This window comes from Musa acuminata, chromosome BXJ1-11 (genome assembly GCF_036884655.1).
Source record: "Musa acuminata AAA Group cultivar baxijiao chromosome BXJ1-11, Cavendish_Baxijiao_AAA, whole genome shotgun sequence".
Lineage (NCBI taxonomy): Eukaryota > Viridiplantae > Streptophyta > Magnoliopsida > Zingiberales > Musaceae > Musa > Musa acuminata.
The window spans coordinates 31,041,740-31,061,148 of record NC_088337.1 but is presented as its reverse complement, the minus strand read 5'-3'; the positions used below and the strand labels follow the sequence as shown (position 1 = coordinate 31,061,148).

The window sequence follows — 19,409 nt, the reverse complement described above, 5'->3', positions numbered from 1 at the left end:
AATTAACGTGTCTCCATTGGTCAATGCTAGAAAGTGAAGTCGAGCTTCTCCTGTTGATGCAGGAAGAAGACCTACATGCATGCATGCATGTGAGGTTGAGGTGGCCAGGTGAAGACATCCCATGTGATTGATTCTTCTTTTGTTCCTCTTTGTGGGTGTCACCAACTCTGGATCATGTGAGGTTTTCTTGAAGGCAAAAGGAAGCAGTCGTTAATGATCAGAGTGTAGTCATACGCAAATGCAGTCATTGCTGAAAGGAAGGTGACTGCGTGAGAACACTCTCCAGTCCACACCGCACCTTTGAATCATGATGCACTGTCTGTTCTCTTTCCAAGGTAACCTTTGAATCATGATTACTGCATGAGTGCATCAAGTAAATGTGACTTGATTAATGTATGTGTTCGTTTCACCAAGCTCGATATTGCTGCCACTTAATCTGACTCGGTCTACATTGCGGAAAAGTATGACAAGGGCTTCATTAACTTGTGATAGATGGGGTCATGGTAGGTAACAGAGCTGCATGGTCGTGAGATCAGCTTGGACTTGTTATTGCACGTTGGCAACTGGACACCATTATATATTGCCGAGGCCTCATGCAGCTCCGTGGGACTCATGGGATGCAGGAAGGGGAGGGAGACAGGAAGGATGGGGAGAGCTCCTTGCTGTGAGAAGGTGGGTCTCAGGAGGGGGGCATGGAGTGCAGAAGAGGACAGGATTCTGGTCGAGTACATCCAGAGACATGGCCACGGGAACTGGCGAGCCATGCCCAAGAAAGCAGGTGAGCATGAGTATGCATGATTAGGTTCTCAGATCATCTGAGTTGTATCTGTGGTTCTGAGAGGTGTCCTGTTTCACTTCTCAGGGCTGTTGAGATGTGGGAAGAGTTGCAGACTGCGGTGGACGAACTACCTCAGGCCGGACATCAGGCGAGGCAACTTCACCGCGGAGGAAGAGGACACGATCATAAGCCTGCACGAGAAGCTTGGCAACAAGTATGTCCGGATCGATCGCTGTCCTTCTTGCCGCGTTCGTTCATTGGGATTACATCGACTCATGTTGCTTCTTCTTCTCGACAGATGGTCTGCGATCGCAGCCAGTTTGCCGGGTCGAACGGACAACGAGATCAAGAACCTGTGGCACACCCACTTGAAGAAGCGCATGGATCCGAAGGAGGCGACGCAAGCGGCGAAGAAGAGGAGGAGGAAGAAGAAGCGTGATGCCAAGAACGAATCGGAACCCGAGCGAGTAAACCCGCAAGCGGACGCAGACTCGGGTAATCCGAGATGTGATGTGATCGAGGTATCGGTGGAAGAATCATACAGTGGCTTCTCCTCCGCGGCCACCACTGACTCCTCGGCCGTGTCGGGAGACGTTACCAGCAGCAACATGGAGGCCAGGGAGGAGGAGAGCTACGATTCCAAAGAAGTGGCGGTGATCGATGAGAGCTTTTGGTTGGACGAAGCGTTCTCGATGGAGAGTTCCACGGAATCCATGACGCTTGCGTCGCTGCAAGTCCCCTCGTCTGCAGCCGGAGCTGCGGTGGGTGAGAGTCTGAGCTCCTTCGGCTCCACCACCAGCGACGACACGGACTTCTGGTTGAAGGTGTTCATGGAAGCTGAACACTTGGAGGATCTGCCACGAATCAATCCTGCGGATGTGCAAGTGATCTGACATCGATTCTGCTTGCAGAAGTGTTTGCTTTCAACTGCGGCAAATTGGTTGATCCAATAACATCTGCAAAGATTAAGAAACAAATCAGAAACAAAGAACTGATAATGAGAAGCTTATGGATGTTAAAACCATGTGTTTATATGTATGATATCAACCGAGCACAAAAAAAACTGTGGAAGCCATCATCTTGTCTTTTACACTGCAAATCTTTCTTTGAATGAATCCAACATGGATCACCAGGAGGAGAAACAAATACCTCTATATCTCAAATTCTATGGAAGTCAAAACCTCAGAAGCATTCATGCTTGCATTAAACTATATGTGCTAACATCTACCTCTACCTACTAACCATTGATGTGCACATTTCTCTTGTGTATTGCAATCATGTTATAATCAAACAATTAGATTCAATGTAGAAACACAATAGATTTTGGATTTCTTAGGGAGAACCGAAGTTCTTCATGAAATCAAATTATTTGAAGGATCAAAAATCCAAATATGAAATAATAAATTGAAAACTAGGATTTAATTGTTCATTAAAATACTATAGAAGAAAATTACATTGAGAGAGCCTCAAAAATATTTCCCAATCCTCAAAAATTACATTGAGAGAGAGCCTCAAAAATTACATTGAGAGAGCCTCAAAAATATTTCCCAATAAATTTAGGAGAGAGAGAGGCCCATTTGGGAGCCCAATCCAAGCAACAACGGGCCTTAATCCACAACGACATGCACTGTTCCCATTTGCATCACCATCTCCTGAGTGCCGCATATGTCATCATGCATATGGGGACATCCAACTTATTTAGTAAGTATCTTAATTATTGTATGCAAAATGTTCAAATCAAATCTCACATTTTACATTTTTCATATATATTCTTACCCAAATTTCATGATTTCCGATCATGAGTTTCTATCTTAGGCTGAATCTCATCTCTAGCAGTATAATTAGACAACATCAATAAATATTTTAAATACTTTTTTTTACCATTATCATATGAAATAATGAATATATATATATATATATATAATATAATTAATGAACATATATCACTTTTCATGAATGATATTTTTAAAAAAACTATTTGTGAAAGATAATAAGAAAAAAAACCTCGTATTTGTGAATTAGTACATTTTCAATCATTTTTTCTTTCATTATGATCAATAGAGATTTATTTTTTGGTCATAGTATTAAGCTTACTTCTCTTTGAGTTGAATATATAAATAAAATATAAAGAATCAAATATTTTTAAAATATTTAATATTTGATTTCTCATGAAACATAAGCTCATGATTGGACTAAGATGAATTCGATTAATAACATAAGTTATATATGCTATATATTATACCCATAATGATTTGAGTAAATTATTTGCATGAAGTCAACACTTAAAAATCTTCAAATTTTTTAATACTATTTTATTGTAAATAATTTTTGTTTTCACAAATTAAATACAAGTGAATCTTATAAAATCATTAATAAAGAGAAGCACATAACAACAATATGAATAAGATGTGTTTGAATAGGCTCCCTGTGAATAAACTCTAAGAAAAATTTAGATTTTGAAAGTTATGTATTGACAACATTCATAAACTTCATTATTATTAAAAGGAGTAAAATTGAAAAGATCATTAATTAGATTTTTTTTACATCATAATATTTAATTTAAATTTTTAAATGGCTAAGTCTAACATACTAGATTGATGCATCATCAATCTAGTATGTTATATGAAGCATAGGCTTATATGAAGACTTACATAAAGACTTTGAAATATTTAATATATGGTTTATTGAAGTATAGGCTTATACGAAGACTTCATATTAAACTAAGATGAATTTAATTAATAACATAAGTTGCATATGTCATACAGTATACCCACAAGAATTTGAGTAAATTATTTACATGAAGCCAATAATTACAAGTTTTCACGAGATGTTGAATTTTTCATTTTCTCATACTATTTTATTATAATATATTTACATAAGTGAATTCGGATATCATCTCTTTTTGAAAAGAAAAGTCTATCATAATGTAAATAAGATGGAGCAGACATAAGCGAGTTGGTATTATCGATGCATAACAGTTTTTTTTTAACACATTCAAATGTTAATTTAAACTCTTAAAATTTTCTTCACAAAATAATCATAAGTGAATCTTATAAAATTATTAATAAAGAGAAGCACATAACAAAAATATGAATAAGATGGTGTTTAAGTAGTAAGATTGAAAAGGTCATTAATTAAACATTTTTTCATCATAATATTTAATTTAATATTACCCTATTAATCGTTTGCACTCATAGTATTATTTTACATATTAGAATGAGCCTCTCGAGATTTGCGTGGCTACGTGAATTCAACAGGTAATGTTTAAGGTTGGTTGGCGATCCAAAGCTAGTGGAATAATAATACGAATAAGAAATGCTTTTACACCCCTAAAACAAATTATTTTATGTATATTACATATTAGATGAGGAATATGTATGACTCTATAAAAAATATTAGTATCTATCACCATGGGAACCTGTTGACATGTCAAAGAGTAAGATTGGAGGTAGTTGTAGCCCAATCCTTGATTTCCAATGGCGAATTACCAACAAAAGATGGGGAAGAATTGGAAGGAAAGGGAAGACCTTTCCGTAGCTCCATCGGGTCAACGGCTGGTCGACGCTGTCTGGGTTTTAAAACGGTTGGCACCAAAGTCAGAAAGGCAGCGAGCGAAGGAGGGGAAGAGAATGATGATGATCCACAAGCTGCCGTCGTTACTGCTGCTGCTGCTGCTGATCATAGCAACTGCGGCAATTCATATGCTTCTCAGTTGTTACACAGGAGGTCATATGGCAGGTAAACTGCGATGTCATCAGACATTTTTTTCTTTTGTTTGCATGCAGAAACTATCATCATAGCCACTGTAAGTGCTGGAGGGGGCAGTGTTCTTCTGCTTGTAATTGCTGTTGTACTATGGAGAATGGTGAAGCAGAGAACCAACCAAAACAGGAAGGAGAAATTCTATCAGCAGAATCTAGAGTTGCTAAGAAAAGAACAATCTTCTTCTTCGGATGTGGCTCTGATCGAAAGGATGAAGATCTATGAGCTAGAGGAGTTGGAAAAGGCCACCAATCAATTCGACAAAACCCGAATCATCGGCGGCGGAGGCCATGGCCACGTCTTTAAAGGAATGCTGTCCGACCAACGTGTGGTTGCTATTAAAAGGCCCAATATAACCAATCAAGTTGAGATTGCCCAATTCGTCAATGAACTCTTCATTCTTTCTCAGACCAACCACAGGAATGTGGTTAAGTTCTTCGGGTGCTGCCTACAGACCCAAGTCCCCTACCTAGTCTTCGAGTTCATCTCCGGTGGTACGCTCTCCGATCATCTCCTAGGTGTCGAAGGGGTCTCGCCTCTGTCATTCGAAGAACGTTTAAGGATCGCCACAGAAGTAGCAAAAGCACTGTCCTATCTCCACACCGAAGCTTCCATAACCATTTTCCACAGAGATATCAAGTCGTCCAACATACTGCTCGACGAGAGGAACACCGCCAAACTAGCGGACTTCGGTGCTTCCAGGGCTGTTTCCTTCGAGCAAACTTCGATAGCTACGGCTGTTCAAGGAACATTTGGATACCTGGATCCTGAGTACCACCAAACAGGAAGACTAACTGAGAAAAGCGATGTGTATAGCTTCGGAGTCATTCTGGCGGAGTTGCTGACCGGCAACCTTGCCATTCCTCGCCAGGAGAACAATGTGGTGAGACATCTAGTCATGGATTTCCTAATTGCACTCAAAGAAAATTCACTGTTTAAGATTGTAGACCCTTTGGTCCTCAAAGAGGGGAACCGAGAAGCAGTCGAAAGGATTGCATGGCTGGTGGAGAGGTGCCTCAAACTGAGCGGTAATGACAGGCCAACGATGAGAGAGGTGGAGGATGAGCTCGAAGCCATAAGATCCAAGAAAACGAAAGCTGATGACACCATGGTTTCATGGAAGACCAGCATCCGAGGCGGCGATGCATCATCTGAAACTATTCGAAGAATTAGAACTGGACAATATAGTTTTGGAAGACAATTTCCAAATGATGATGGCACAGATTTTAGCAACACTGGAATCATGAGCAATGAGGGAGGCACGACAACATCAACCGAAGCAATCGGGACGAGTTCAACGATGCAGTACACCGTGGAGATGGAACTCGCGTTGTTAGGTGAAATGCCACGTTGATGATATTAGTCTATTTCGAGTGCGTTGTGCTGTTTCCTTAGTTTCTGTGGTCTTCTGTCGCGCGAAGACATTAGTGTCGCAATAGAATTGTACTGTGGTCTTCTTTTCCGGTCTTGTAGTGTTTTAACTCCGAGATTGGGAAATGGTGTGCACTTCAATTCATATATATATATATAGAGAATAATTTCAATTACAGTAATAATTCGTCCATGTCTCAAAAATGAGCTACTTTTCGATTTTGAAATATTAAGAAATATTTATCATAAATAAATATCCTATGAAAAAAATTAAAATTATATTTAATCCCCATGATTTTGATAACACGAATAGATATTTTGAGGAGAATAGAGGCGGAGGCTAAGTCGTTTGTGTCTTTCAAATGACGTGATTGCTTCTTCAAGCATGACGTTGACTTAAGAGTTTACTTAGTCAAAATTTTAGTGCCCATTCCCATCTATACGTATAATACCTTTGACCGAATTGATGTATGCATCCGCCTATCAGATGAAAGGTTGAAATTGTCAGCCTAGAACGTTCGTGCTCAGGTCATCGGTCGCTGGTCGATGCCGGTCGTCCTCTTTGAATCTTCGTCGGGTCAACGCTCAAGTCATGTCGGCACAGAAAATTACGACCAAGTCTTTTTAGCTCACGACTATATCTTTAATAGGAGCAAAACATAGTCTTTATATCACCATACCTCTATCACATGAAACGGTGGTTGGCATAACAACAACTGTTGTTGTTATTATTAGGAAGAATATTATTTTTAAAAAATAAAATATAATAAGATTATTATGATTTTTAATATTTTGATAATATGTTATTATAAATTTAAATTATAAAAATTATGATAATGTATTTTCATAGTTATATCAAATAACGAGGATCGATTGATCTCAACGTGATTTAGATAAATATTTTATATTTATTATTGATTGAGAAAATCATGTAATTTATTATGAAATGACTTAGACAAATGTTTTATATTTATTATCGATTAAAAAATATATAATTATTATATTTTTATAATTTCTCTTTGTGTACATAAATTCATAACCATTATCGTTAAAAATTTAATTTCTTCTAGGCTACCTAAGATCTTTTCTTCTTTATTTTTCGAAACGGTCGGTAGTACCTTTTTAACTACTCACTTATTTTATATTATTCCTAACTGCTTTCCTTTTGAAAGTACTATTATCCCGAGCTCCTCTCAAATTCATACCCATAACCTATTTCTCGGGTATACTTCAATTTTATTCTCTTTGATCAGTTATAATCTTATGAGTAGATAGTACTATTAATTATCCTCCACAAATGATTAGAGAAAATAATCTTGAAGTTGACAATCCTAAATACATATTTTGGATCCGTGAAGATCATCTTCTTATAATTCTTATAAGAATGCATGCCTACTGTATTCTTAGTGTTAAGTCATCAACATACCAAATAGTCTATTTCTTTCTTAATAAAAAATATATCCATTATTTTTTTATTATCATATTTTCTCAAAGTCAATACTATTATTATGTCAATCATCATAGGTGCTACTCTTATCGTATCTAATAGTACTAATTTAAGTAATACAACCGAGTATTGTCAATATGTTGCTAGTCTATAATATTTGATATACAGTGAATAAATTATCTTAATTTATACATAAATTTATTTTCAATCATTAGACAACCATTAAATGCCTTTTTCAATACTTAAAAAGGGCACTATTGATTATGTTTTATTTCTCTAAAATTATTATTCTTTGTTGCTTCATACATTTTTTAATGCCAATTGGATAAGCAATTAGGATGACAAGATATCCACTAGTACTCATATCATATTTATTGATCTTAACCCAAGTTCTTGGAGTTTTAAGAAATAATATTCTATTATAAGATCTTCTATGAAGATTGAATATGGACCGATTACTTTTACAATTATCAAATTTTGTTGGATTTAATTATTGCTATATGAACTATTTGTTATATTTTTTAATCCTCTATCTATCTATTATAGTAATATTAGGGCAACAGATCTATATAATAATCATGTATTTTACTCTTGAACGAAGTATATAGTTATTGATTTTTACTTTATGCGTCACAAAGTTTAAAATTATGAGCTAGTGCCTCTAGTATCTCATCTTTTAATCAACTTATAGATGCTCTTATCGAGTTTTTATCTCGCCAATAATTTCTTCTACTTGATGGTGTTTTCGATCGGAGTACTAGTAGAAGAATATTAAGATTATTATAACTGATATTATTGAAAAAATAAATGATTATTATAACCCTCTCAATATTTTGATAATATATTATCATAATTCTAAATCATAAAAATTATAATAATATATTATCATAATTTTATGAACGATCGCAATATGATATCCTATATTATGAAATAATTTCAATGAATATTTATTTTATATTTATTATTGATTGAGAAAATCATATAATATATTATAAAATAATTTAAATAAAAAAATATATTTATTATTGATTAAAAAATTATATGACACAACTGATGGAACTGACTTCTATGACAACTGATGGACATCCGATCTTGACAAGAGCCAAGCCCATCTTACTTTGTTATCTTGGGCAATTCATTAATGAAGTCTTCGTTCTTTCTCAAACTTGCTCGTATTCAAGTTCACCTTCGGCGGTACACTCTCCGACCATCTCCTCGGTGGCGAAGGATTCTTGCCTTTGTCGTCCGAAGATCGTGTAAGAATAGCCACAGAAGTAGCAACAACATTATCCTATCTACATTTCGAAGCTTCCACAACCATTTTCCACAGAGAAACACCGCAAAGCTAGCAGATTTTGGTGCCTCGAGCTCCGTCTCTCTCTCGAGCAGACTTCGATAACTACTGTTGTTCAAGGAACACTTGGATACCTGGATCCCAATCTCCACCAAGCAGGAAGATTAACCCGAAAAAAGCGATGTGTATAGCTTCGGAGTCATTCTGGCAGAGTTGCTGACAGGCCAGCTTGCCATTCCTTATCAAAAGAACAGCATGGTGAGACATCCAGTCGCTGAAAGATAATAAAACTTATCTATTGTATCTTCACCGTATCAATCATCCCATGGCTCAAGGGCAATCACCCTAGTTCATGAGCATGATTGGAGGACAATCTCAAGCTCTGCTCAACCTGTATACAAATGTATAGCATGTACAGCTTCATTCGTCGAGCAACACAACGATCCATTCACATATTCTCTTTAACTTCCATCTCCATGCTATACTGCGTGGTTGAACTCCTCCCACTTGCTTCGGATGATGTTGTGCTCCCGAGACGGCTTGTGATCCCAGGATTCCCAAGATCTATGCCATCATCATTTGAGAACTGTCTTTCGGATCTATATTTTCCCGTTCTAATTCTTCGACTAATTTCGGATGATGCAGCGCCTCCTCCGACACTGGAACGTCCACTATTCACCGAAACCATGGTATCATCAGCTTGTGCCTTCTTAGATCTTATGGCTTCGAGCTCATCCTCCACCTCTCTCATCGTTGGTCTGTCATTACCGCTCAGTTTGAGACACGTCTCCGCCAGCCTTGCGATCCTTTCAACTGCCTCGTGGCTCCCCTCGTTGAGAACCAGAGGATCTAGAACCTTAAATAGCGAATTCTCTTTGAGTGCAACTAGGAAATCCATGACTAGATATCTCACCACATTGTTCTCCTGGCGAGGAATGGCAAGGTGGCCTGTCAGCAACTCTGCCAGAATGACTCCGAAGCTATACACATCGCTTTTCTCAGTTAGTCTTCCTGTTTGTTGGTACTCAGGATCTAGATACCCAAGTGTTCCTTGAACAGCGGTAGCTACCGAAGTTTGCTCGAAGGAAACAGACCTGGAAGCACCGAAGTCCGCTAGTTTTGCGGTGTTCCTCTCGTCGAGTAGTACGTTGGACGACTTGATATCTCTGTGGAAAATGGTTACGGAAGCTTCGGTGTGGAGATAGGACAGTGCTTTTGCTACTTCTGTGGCAATCCTTAAACGGTCTTCGAACGACAGAGGGGAGACCCCTTTGCCAGCGAGGAGATGATCGGAGAGCGTACCACCGGAGATGAACTCGAAAACTAGCAAGGGGACTTGGGTCTGTAGGCAGCACCCGAATAACTTAACCACATTCCTGTGGTTCGTCTGAGAAAGAATGAAGACTTCATTGATGAATTGGGCAAGCTCAACTTGATTGCTTATATTGGGCATTTTAATGGCAACCACACGTTGGTCGGACAGGATTCCTTTATAGACGTGCCCATGGCCTCCACCGCCGATGATTCTGGTTTTGTCGAAATGATTGGTGGCCTTTTCCAACTCCTCCAGCTCATAGATCTTCATCCTTTCGATCAGAGCTACATCCGAAGAAGAAGATTGTTCTTTTCTTAGCAACTCTAGATTCTGCTGATAGAATTTCTCCTTCCTTTTCTGGACGGTTCTCCGCTTCACCATTCTCGATAGTGCAACAGTAGCTACGAGAAGCAGAACACTGCCCCCTCCAACGCTTACACTGGCTACGATGATAGTTTCTGCAAGCGAAAGGGGTTGTGCACAACGTCATCGTCGGGAGATCTCCACGCGATCGTAATGTTTAGGGGTCAAGAAGGAGAAGAATCATGTGGGAATGTTTAGGGGTCAAGAATGCTCACTCGAACTTGAGGAGCTTGAACTGTAACTATGACATGCCGATAAGAAAGGGTCGCCGCTCATGCCTTCGGGGCATATGCATGAGTAATTCCCAGGTAAATTGGCGCACAATCCATGGCATGGATACTTTTCTGGGTGATCGCACTCGTTGATGTCTAAGAACAAAGCGGAGGTAAGTAGTCATGCAAACAGAAAGAAGCAGATAGATAGGCTGGCTACATGGTGAGAGAAGAAAGAGGGAGACCTTCGCATCCGCCTTCCACGTAGGGGTTGCCGTGATAACCGCCCGAGCAATTGCAGAGATATCCGATGCCATTGGTGGCGTTGAGGCAGGAACTGTTATTGCTGCGGCATGCGTAGGAGGTCAAATTTTGCGGTGCTTCCTCGCATCCCACGTCGTCGCCGATCGACCAGTCCAGCACCATCGGAACTCGGCCGCCATTTCTGTAAAAGAAGTCAGTTCCATTGAGATCGGTGGTTCGGAAGGAGTACCAACTGCCGTCGACGAGGAAAGCAAAGCTACAGGGGTTGTCCCACGAGATCTCCTCGTGGCCGGTGGAGGAAAAGGTTATGTTGAAGAATTGAAGCCCACGGAGAATGGAGGTCTGGCAACAGCCGGCGCCGGAGCAGGAACCGTTGCTGAAAGTGGTGTTGTCGTTGCAGATAGACACGCAGCCGGTCGAATAGGACTGATCAGTGGCACCGACGAAGAGCGCGATGGTGTCGCATCCGATGGCCGTGAACTTGTTGCGGGTGTCGGAGAACGTGTAGTGCGAACCAGTAAGGTCCATTGCGATTGATACTTTGGCTGGGAAGACGGAGTCGTCGCAGTCCCAAGATATGCGCTTGTACACTCTTGCTTGCCCATTCGGAACATCCACACCGATGACTTGTATGTTGCCAGCGTAGAGTTTGGATTCGGTTACGTCGCAGGAGAGGTCGAATCCCTCCCGGTAGCAGCCAGGCTCGATGCCGAACGGGTAGGGAACGTCGATGCTACCGCATCTCCTGGTGCAGTTTTGCTCGAATGCCATTGCCGCGGTTGCCGCGAGCAGCAGCAGTAACAGCAGCAGCTTGCGGCTCATCATCACTCTCTCCTCCTCTACCTCCGTCGCCGACTTTCCGGGCCTCCTGCGAACTCCTTTAAATCGGGAGGACTACACATCTTCGTCGTTCCAATCGAGCAGAAGCAGGACAGAGACATCGTCTTGGAAGCAACGCTACATGGATTATTAATTGCACTATTAAACATGTTCTAAAAACAAAATTGAAACATCAAGTGCCCGTTGTAAACATCAGCGCATCTGCCTCGTTGAAACCGAAGCCAAGGAGGAACCTTTGACATCGCAAAGGACGAGAATGATGCTTTGACATTGTAAATTGATTCGATGTGGTTAGGTGGTGCTCGCGACACAAATAAGTCGGATTCGGATTCGGATTCGGATTTGTCGCGATTACTAAATGACGGCTTCTCCCCAGGATATGTTATTATGGTATCCGTGTCTTCAAGCAGCCTTCCGAGTACGAGACCCGCCCAAACCCTAAGTTCCCAATTCCTCTTCGAGACATGGCGGCGGCAGCGGCCGTGACCCCGACCGTCTTCGTCTGGACCACGCTTCACCCCAGCAGCCATAGGAGCGCCGCATTGATTCCGTCGGCTCCGCTCCGTTCGTCCTTCGCTAGGTAATCCCGCGAAACCCTCCGCAAGAATTTTTGTCCCCCTTGTTATCCGACGCTTCTCTGTGCGATTAATTGATGTTATTGCGATGTCCCGTTCGAAGTTTCAGTTACTGAATTTGGTATGTTTTCTACCAAATGATTCTTGAGCTTCTTGGATTCTTTTTTAGCTACCTGGGATGTGATTCTTTGGCGTTAATTGATGGCTGGCAGGTTCTTTAGAAAGCCATCGAGTAAATTTCGGATAGTATGTATGGCTTCGTCCGCTGCCGGGAGCCCATATGATAGTGGCGATGAAAATCCATATGGGGTAACGGACATTCTCTGGATCTGACATTTCAAGCAAGGGGACTGTTTGTAATGGTTTCTTGGCGTTTTGGCTAGTAGGTTCTTGGTGTTAGTTCGATAGAAGGGTTTGATATGGTGAAGGCGGCATATACAAGAAAGCGTAAGGATGCAGAGCGTAGGGGAGATGAAGCATACCTTGCCAAAGTAGGTTAAGGTTATGGACAACTAGTTTAATTTTTATTGCTAAACAAGAAACTTTTAGCCTGCTGACCTGCATCTGATTGCTTTTAGTCATTTGCTTACTGTACATTGGGCTGTTTATTTTTACTGGTAATTATAGGTTTCTATTTCATGTTTCAGCTAGAGAAGGCATATGACAGAATCATGATGTCACAACTGCAGAGTAGGAAGAAAGGGTTGACATTTGGGTCTTTTAAGGTCGTTCTCCTTTATAATGCCTCTTCATTTTTCTCCCTGCAACAATTTTAGAAGAGACTACTAATAATATGGGAGCATTCCTTTGACTGCATTGACTTTTCATAAGCGCATTATTACTTGATACGTATCGTCAACATCCTTCTGTATCCTAGTCTAAAACAATTGCCATAATTCTGCTGGCTTGAGTTTGCTTCATGTTCGATGATTTAGTTTTATCAATATGAGGAGGTTATGATAATGCCATATTCTGCTGATTTGTCGATGCTTATGATTTGTTTATGGGCTTGAATGTAGACATGGTTACATGACACTATGGTAAGATATCCAATTCTGTGGGAACAATGTAAAGTAGCAAATTTTGGTTGAACCTAACATTGCAAGATTTGGATGTCTCTGTGACATATTGGATTCAACTTGTAGAACATGTTGAGAATATCTTGCACATTGTTTGAGGAGAGTTCTCATTGTGTGCTAAATTACATCATGAATGTGTTGCAAATTACACTATTTTAATATAATTATTTTATAGTTGTGGTATTTAAATAACTCTTCTAGTAAAATTACCAGTGGATGCATGGTTTTGTGTGTCCAATTTCTTATCTGATTTGATGATTTCTTGGATGAATTTTTGCAGCAAACTTGTCTTGATTTTGTATCAGTCATATTGTTTTAGTTGGTATCTTTACCTTAAATTCTTATATATTGGTACTTGATTCGTAATTCAGGTGTCAAAGGATATCAAGTATGCAGATAAGCAGCCAATAGTACCATGGGGACCAAGGTACTCGTCTGGATGGTGCATGATAATGGGCTTATGTTTTTGACTTAGTGCTATACTGTTGTACTAGAAGAACCATTTAGGTATGCAAATGCAAGGATCATTATGTTGACCAGCACGAGATATAAAATACCATGTTGGGAAGGTATATTGCTAAATAGGAAACTCCTTGTAAGGGAAAACTCTTATTTTTGTTTGATAAGCATAATGAATACTTTTTGAGAAGTTAGGAAGTTAAGGAACATTGGGTCCCTTGTTTTGTAAAAGAGGTCAAGATTTGTAAGGTCACTGATAGTTGCAATCTTTTCACTGTCTTCTAACATTAATCTGAATTATGGTCATAATGGATGCTGAATTTATACATGACAGGCATACTATACTGATGTTTAAATGGTTCAAACTTGGAAGGACATATGCTCTCATACAAGTATTTGGTAGGTCAAAATTGGTGACACTGGGGTGATGTGGGGTGTGCAGTACTACTTGAGATGTTTTAAAACTATCTCTAGGGAAGACAGAGTAGCCTCATAAGGGTTTGAGCCTCTATCTTGTGTAGTTGAGGAGGGAAGGCTTATCTGGCAAATGTTCCTTTTCTCTTTTCCTCTCTTTTTTTTTTTCCTTTTTTTCGTCCGAATGGCATGTGATAAAGATGAGATTTGATCAGGGCCTCACAATGAATTGAGCATCTTTATCGGCTAAGTAAACTGGCACCTTCTTGAAAATGTGGGTATGTGGGTAAGGAAAGGATAATTTGGTGAAGGTGAGTTTCAATCCAGAACATTGCTAATTCTTACAAATGATGTTAATGGGGTATGAGTTATAATTTTATTGATATCATCCAGATGTCATTAGATATCAGGCTATACATTTAAATTTATTCTGAACTAGTAGTAATGACTAAATTGATAAATAACAGACTACTAATACTAATGTTCTTTTACTTGTATATATCCAACTTGCTGATGCATAATTGACATCCTCTGATCTAGAATGTCACTAGCTGATGTTAATCTGTATTTTTTTTTTTTTGTGTGTATTAGTGTACAATGGCATAACATCCTTGTAGTATTTCTTTTGTGTGATAACTAGAGGAACACTTTTAATGTTTGATGATTTTCATATCTAGTCTGCTTCTATCTCATTGTAGGTATTCCAAGTCTAGCGTGAAGGATATGCGCATTAATATGGCTATCTCTGCAGTCTTTGTAAGATCCAAGTTTTTCTTGAAGTTGATTTCTTTTGAATAGTTTGTTGTTGTGTCCTTGGAATGCAGATTGATGTTTCCATAATAAGTGCAAACTAGTAATTTTTTAATCTATTATAGACATATCCATCCATAAGAGATCAGGTGGGCTTGTCAACATTTCATTCTTTTCATATTACAATATATTTATACAAGCCATCAATAAAAAGCAGTGAGAACAGTGAACCTGTTCAAGAGTCTATAAAGACATAATTATGATAGAATGCCATTTGTCAGACATCATAATTTTTCTAATACTCGTTTAGTGCATTTGACACCCCCCTACAAGTTTGTCCAACCATTTTGGTCTTCTATCCATTACAACTTACCTGCAATATCAGCATCAAAACTGAAAAGCAACACTAACCAATTCATGTGTTGCTGTCAACGTAAAACTTGACTGAGTGCATCTGTTTTATGATTATGTTATTTTCTTTTAATATTTTATTTGTTTAATTTTTAAAGGCATGATTAGAAATTTCATTTTTTGAAATTCAAATTTGAATACAGAAATTTGAATTTAAATAATAGGATCAATTATACAGGGTTTAAGTGAGTGGTAACGGGATTTAGATCGTGGGGTCGCGTAAGTTTTTAGGGAACTTTTATAGATTGAAAAAGAAATGTTGCAATCTCTTTCATTATCTGGTTGAACGTTTTGGACAAAGGAGATAGCAGGGGGTACCTAATGGAGAGAAGAGAGGAGATACATCATTGAGGAGAACAGAGGTAGGATGCTCCATCTTCCTTCCATGCTTTCTTGTGGTTCTGTATGATATGTTTTTTCTTTTTCAAATCGTAGTTTGGCATGAATTTTCTAAACCATATATGATTATAGAAAGTGCATATTTCTTAGTTTTGTTTATTACAATTATTGAGTCTTTCATAATAGTCTCCAAGTCCAAGAAAACTCATGATCTCAGAACTAACAGAATTATTGGATTACCTTTTTTTATTTCACCACAGCTTTCATATTCTGAGGATTTATAAAAATGCTTGCACAGTCGAGAATCATAACTTGACCAAAATCTACATTCATTAACTTTGTATAAAGTTTTTCTGTCACAACATTGCTGATGTTCTACCTGGCTTTCGAAGTATCCTACTATGTCATTGATGAAGATGATCACAGGCTTGTCTATATACTGGTGTAAGGCTCTCTTTTTTAGTTATTTTTATCTTTTGCCCTTTTGATTTTGCAGAGTCTCTGGGTACTGATCCAACAGAATGCGGAATGGAAGCCTTTGCAGTTTTTAGCTTTCATTTTTTTCTATCGAATATTTGAGAAGCTAAAAGCATTTGAGCCTGCAGTATCACCTACTCTAGATGTAAGTCATACTTATGTGGTCTGTCTTAATGAGGAACAACTGATGTTGAGTGCTCAAGCTATTAGTATCTTGAGTGTGTTTTGTTGTTTTGTTAGTTAATAATCATTGATCAGTGCACAAGCAGTGAAAACTGCTTCTATAGTTTATATATAGCCACTCTAGAGGCCCATACAACTTGCTAATGATTTTTATTTATCTTCTCTAGAAACTTCTTCATGCAATAATTATTTGACATGGAACATTTTGATTTGTCTTTCTGTTTTGGTTACATTTGCCAAATTTAACATTAAGATCTATATGCTAGAGCAACTCATTCAAAGTAAAGAGGTATCTAAGAAACCTATTTAAATTCAGTCATGTACGTGCTCTGGGTTTCAGGAATATGGTGAAGATGAAGGCAAGGGAGTACGCATGGGAAAGAGGATACTTCGTTCCCTTGCATTGGTTTTCGGATGTATTGCTGTTTCATCCTTGGTATGCATATTAAGAAAAACTAGATTCCTTACAAGTGGCTTTTCTCTTAAATACTTTGTCTGGGTTTCATCCATTTCTTATTCTTTGGCTGCTCAATACTGTCACAGGGCTACACTGGACTCCTCAACCTCATTGAGGTTTTAGGCCGTGCCATTCCTTTGTTTCTTTACAATAACCAGGTATTGCTCGACACCATCTTTCTTGTGTGGTCATCAATTGGTGGAGTATATAGTGCACGGATAGAACTTGCTAGCAACATCTTGGTACCAAATTGAGCTCGATCCTAATTTTGTAATGTCTTAATGGATCATGAACACAATACTACCAAGTATGATAATGAGTATGATTTCATCCAATTATTGAGTAGATTGGTTCTGCTAGGGTCATTCATATAGGGTATTAACTAATGCATCTATTTGTCACCTTATAGTGGGTCGGTGGTATATTGCATCATTGTCCTGGTTTTGGATTCGTTATTGAAGGACAAGAACAGGGAATAATAGGCGCCTGGCTGGATTTTCTGTACAAATGCTTTGTTCCACTCCAACTCTTATAGAAAAAGCACTGCTAGTGTCTGAGATTTAAAAGATATGGCTGGAAACAATGATTTGCATTATTACAAGTTTAATACTTTATTCTATACCCATGCTACACTATTTGATACAACTGTTCCGATTCTTCCCATATATAAGGTTTTGTTTTCTCCTTTAATGTAACTTTGCACAATCTGAGGTGGAAAACTTTCTAGTTCTTGGTGCTTGCTTGATCATAACGCATCCTAAAAATGTGTAGATGGTTTCATCTTCATCCTCGATTAACGTTCATGTTGTTTGGCCTTCTGATTCCATGCGCCTGACAACTCCTGTACATTTGTACTTGGCAGGAGCTGCTTGTTACCCTGGCGACATCAATAACCCTCTACATCATGGCTTCCTACTACCGATGATTAGGTTTGCAGGGTCCCCTCTGCTATTTTTGTATCTCAAGAGGTACTCCAGGATTCATGCAAAACGCATGGAGGTTGCCACAGCACACCAGTTTTGGTTAAAGCCAATAAGAAGTGGATTCCTAGCCTTGTATATATATATGTTCAATTTTACAAGGGGTTATATGTGTGCGCTTGGGTGCTTGACATGTAGTTTGCATTAGTACTCCTTGCAGCTTCGATATTTAAGCCGGCGTTTCGCATTTGTGGTTCATTTCGTTTTCGTTAAGTACTTTGAGGAAACTTATGGAGGAGGGATGTCATGAAAGGTGCAGTATTTATTCTCTTCGGTGTCTTGCATATCCGATTCAACAATCAACCTGGGAATGAAGAGTCTGAAAGGTATATAAATATATGTATGCTCCTGAGTTGACAGGTGGACATTGTTGAACAGAACACATTTATTACACGTCCTTGTTCAAGCGATTCATGATGTAGTAGTATGTTTATCATCATACTTTACCTGCGAAAAATAAAATGCTTAGTGGATCAAATGCTCACAGACAGAGAGCGAGAGAGAGAGCTTATATAATCGCTAATCATATCAACAGGAGAAACATGGTTTGAATCATAGTTCAGTTTGTGTATCGTTTTTGTCGTCTGCAACCCATTTTGTTGAAATGTCTTATTTATTTTTCAGTTTTATTTCTTTTTGGCTAAATAAATTTCATGCTCGTGTTTTCCTCCTTAAATATGGTGAATTATGTGAATTTGATTTCAAGTCTCTCATTCATTTCTTCATCAGAATCCCCTAAAAGAATAAATATTTTTAACTCATTAGATCTTTTTTTTTTATTGTCCGGTACATACTATTGTATAATGATTATTATTATTATTATTTTGAAATTTCCTCTGACGGAGAGGGCATTGGTTTTTGTTGGTCGAACTTTTCTTTTTATATTTAGCGATAAAGCATTACGTACAGAAAATAACGGTTGGAAATCCCGAGAAAGAGCTTTGGATCACCGGAAGCGTGATTTGAGCGGATGGAGGGATATCGGGAGGCCGGCTCGTTTGATTATGGGGGTTCTCGTGGAAAAGAGGCGGTTATTTTGAGGATTTGGTGATCTCTGGAGCACAGAAGCCTCTTGCCTGAGAGGACTGCTGCAGACGAAGCGCAAGGTCTTGATGTAGGTAATTCGAGTGCTAAATGAGCCTCTTGATCCGTGGGTGTGAGGTGAGATTTTCTTCTTTTCCTTCTTGTTTTACCGTAGGTTCTCGAATCTAATTCGTTTTTTCATCATTTGTTCTTCGTCTATGATCCGAGGAGAACAAGAACCTCCTGGCACTTGTGCGAGACGGCATGGGATGATCTCCTTGAGGTTTTGTTCGGAAGATTTACGATTCTGCAGCTTTCATGCCATTCTTGGTCAATGAGTCAGCGGTGCTGAGAGTAATCAAATCAGTTGAAATGGCTCGTCTATATTATTTTTATTTTTCATTTTTTTTCCAGATTAAACTTCCGAGTTCTTGTTTTCCTTCTTAATTTTAGCGGATTATATAGTAAGTTTCAAGTCTTTCTTGAAGTTATTTTCTGAATCCTCCAAGAAGATAAATAATGGTGTACGATTTTCTTACATTTGAAAGTTGAAATTTGTTCTTTTTTTCCCCCCTTCTCTTGGTGACTTTAAATTTGATTCTTGTGCTCAGGTGGG

The 19,409-nt window shown here is 38.8% G+C and overlaps 4 protein-coding genes across 7 annotated transcripts; 3 read left to right on the top strand and 1 right to left on the bottom strand.

The window, feature by feature from the left end:
* Positions 1–632: 632 nt before the first annotated feature.
* Positions 633–1,791, top strand: LOC135596660 (transcription factor MYB30-like). The gene is made up of 3 exons (XM_065088723.1): positions 633–778; positions 863–992; positions 1,077–1,791. Exons 1-3 carry the CDS (start codon positions 646–648, stop codon positions 1,669–1,671), a joined length of 858 nt encoding a protein of 285 aa, XP_064944795.1. The 5' UTR covers positions 633–645; the 3' UTR covers positions 1,672–1,791.
* Positions 1,792–4,253: 2,462 nt separating this feature from the next.
* Positions 4,254–6,096, top strand: LOC135596659 (wall-associated receptor kinase 2-like). 2 transcript variants are annotated; one of them, XM_065088722.1, is made up of 2 exons: positions 4,254–5,423; positions 5,488–5,611. In XM_065088722.1, exons 1-2 carry the CDS (start codon positions 4,527–4,529, stop codon positions 5,563–5,565), a joined length of 975 nt encoding a protein of 324 aa, XP_064944794.1. In that variant the 5' UTR covers positions 4,254–4,526; the 3' UTR covers positions 5,566–5,611. The 2 variants fall into 2 exon arrangements, with proteins under 2 accessions (XP_064944794.1, XP_064944793.1); XM_065088721.1 differs by having other exon boundaries at positions 4,269–6,096.
* Positions 6,097–9,100: 3,004 nt separating this feature from the next.
* Positions 9,101–11,577, bottom strand: LOC135596491 (wall-associated receptor kinase 2-like). The gene is made up of 3 exons (XM_065088536.1): positions 10,788–11,577; positions 10,546–10,698; positions 9,101–10,425 (listed from the first exon to the last, which is right to left on the bottom strand). The coding sequence occupies exons 1-3, from the start codon at positions 11,575–11,577 to the stop codon at positions 9,101–9,103; spliced, it is 2,268 nt and encodes a 755-aa protein (XP_064944608.1).
* A 453-nt stretch (positions 11,578–12,030) lies between these two features.
* Positions 12,031–17,968, top strand: LOC135597649 (protein CHLOROPLAST J-LIKE DOMAIN 1, chloroplastic-like). 3 transcript variants are annotated; one of them, XM_065090897.1, is made up of 10 exons: positions 12,032–12,226; positions 12,434–12,530; positions 12,608–12,712; positions 12,869–12,946; positions 13,672–13,727; positions 14,872–14,929; positions 16,170–16,295; positions 16,674–16,769; positions 16,877–16,948; positions 17,653–17,968. In XM_065090897.1, the coding sequence occupies exons 1-10, from the start codon at positions 12,111–12,113 to the stop codon at positions 17,713–17,715; spliced, it is 867 nt and encodes a 288-aa protein (XP_064946969.1). In that variant the 5' UTR covers positions 12,032–12,110; the 3' UTR covers positions 17,716–17,968. The 3 variants fall into 3 exon arrangements, with proteins under 3 accessions (XP_064946971.1, XP_064946972.1, XP_064946969.1); XM_065090899.1 differs by lacking the exon at positions 12,869–12,946 and having other exon boundaries at positions 12,031–12,226; XM_065090900.1 differs by lacking the exon at positions 16,170–16,295 and having other exon boundaries at positions 12,031–12,226.
* The last annotated feature ends 1,441 nt before the right edge of the window (positions 17,969–19,409 follow it).

Excerpts from the sequence above, each read along its gene's own strand:
- LOC135596660 (XM_065088723.1), top strand. The coding sequence starts at position 646 with ATGGGGAGAGCTCCTTGCTGTGAGAAGGTGGGTCTCAGGAGGGGGGCA. Across the intron at positions 779-862 it reads AGCCATGCCCAAGAAAGCAG|GGCTGTTGAGATGTGGGAAG; the intron begins GTGAGCATGAGT and ends TTCACTTCTCAG. Across the intron at positions 993-1,076 it reads CACGAGAAGCTTGGCAACAA|ATGGTCTGCGATCGCAGCCA; the intron begins GTATGTCCGGAT and ends TCTTCTCGACAG.
- LOC135596659 (XM_065088721.1), top strand. The coding sequence starts at position 4,527 with ATGTCATCAGACATTTTTTTCTTTTGTTTGCATGCAGAAACTATCATC.
- LOC135597649 (XM_065090897.1), top strand. The coding sequence starts at position 12,111 with ATGGCGGCGGCAGCGGCCGTGACCCCGACCGTCTTCGTCTGGACCACG. Across the intron at positions 12,947-13,671 it reads TGACATTTGGGTCTTTTAAG|GTGTCAAAGGATATCAAGTA; the intron begins GTCGTTCTCCTT and ends TTCGTAATTCAG. Across the intron at positions 16,770-16,876 it reads GTATTGCTGTTTCATCCTTG|GGCTACACTGGACTCCTCAA; the intron begins GTATGCATATTA and ends ATACTGTCACAG.
- LOC135596491 (XM_065088536.1), bottom strand. The coding sequence starts at position 11,577 with ATGGCATTCGAGCAAAACTGCACCAGGAGATGCGGTAGCATCGACGTT. Across the intron at positions 10,699-10,787 it reads CGTGGAAGGCGGATGCGAAG|ACATCAACGAGTGCGATCAC; the intron begins GTCTCCCTCTTT and ends CTTTGTTCTTAG. Across the intron at positions 10,426-10,545 it reads TTCAAGCTCCTCAAGTTCGA|AAACTATCATCGTAGCCAGT; the intron begins GTGAGCATTCTT and ends TTTCGCTTGCAG.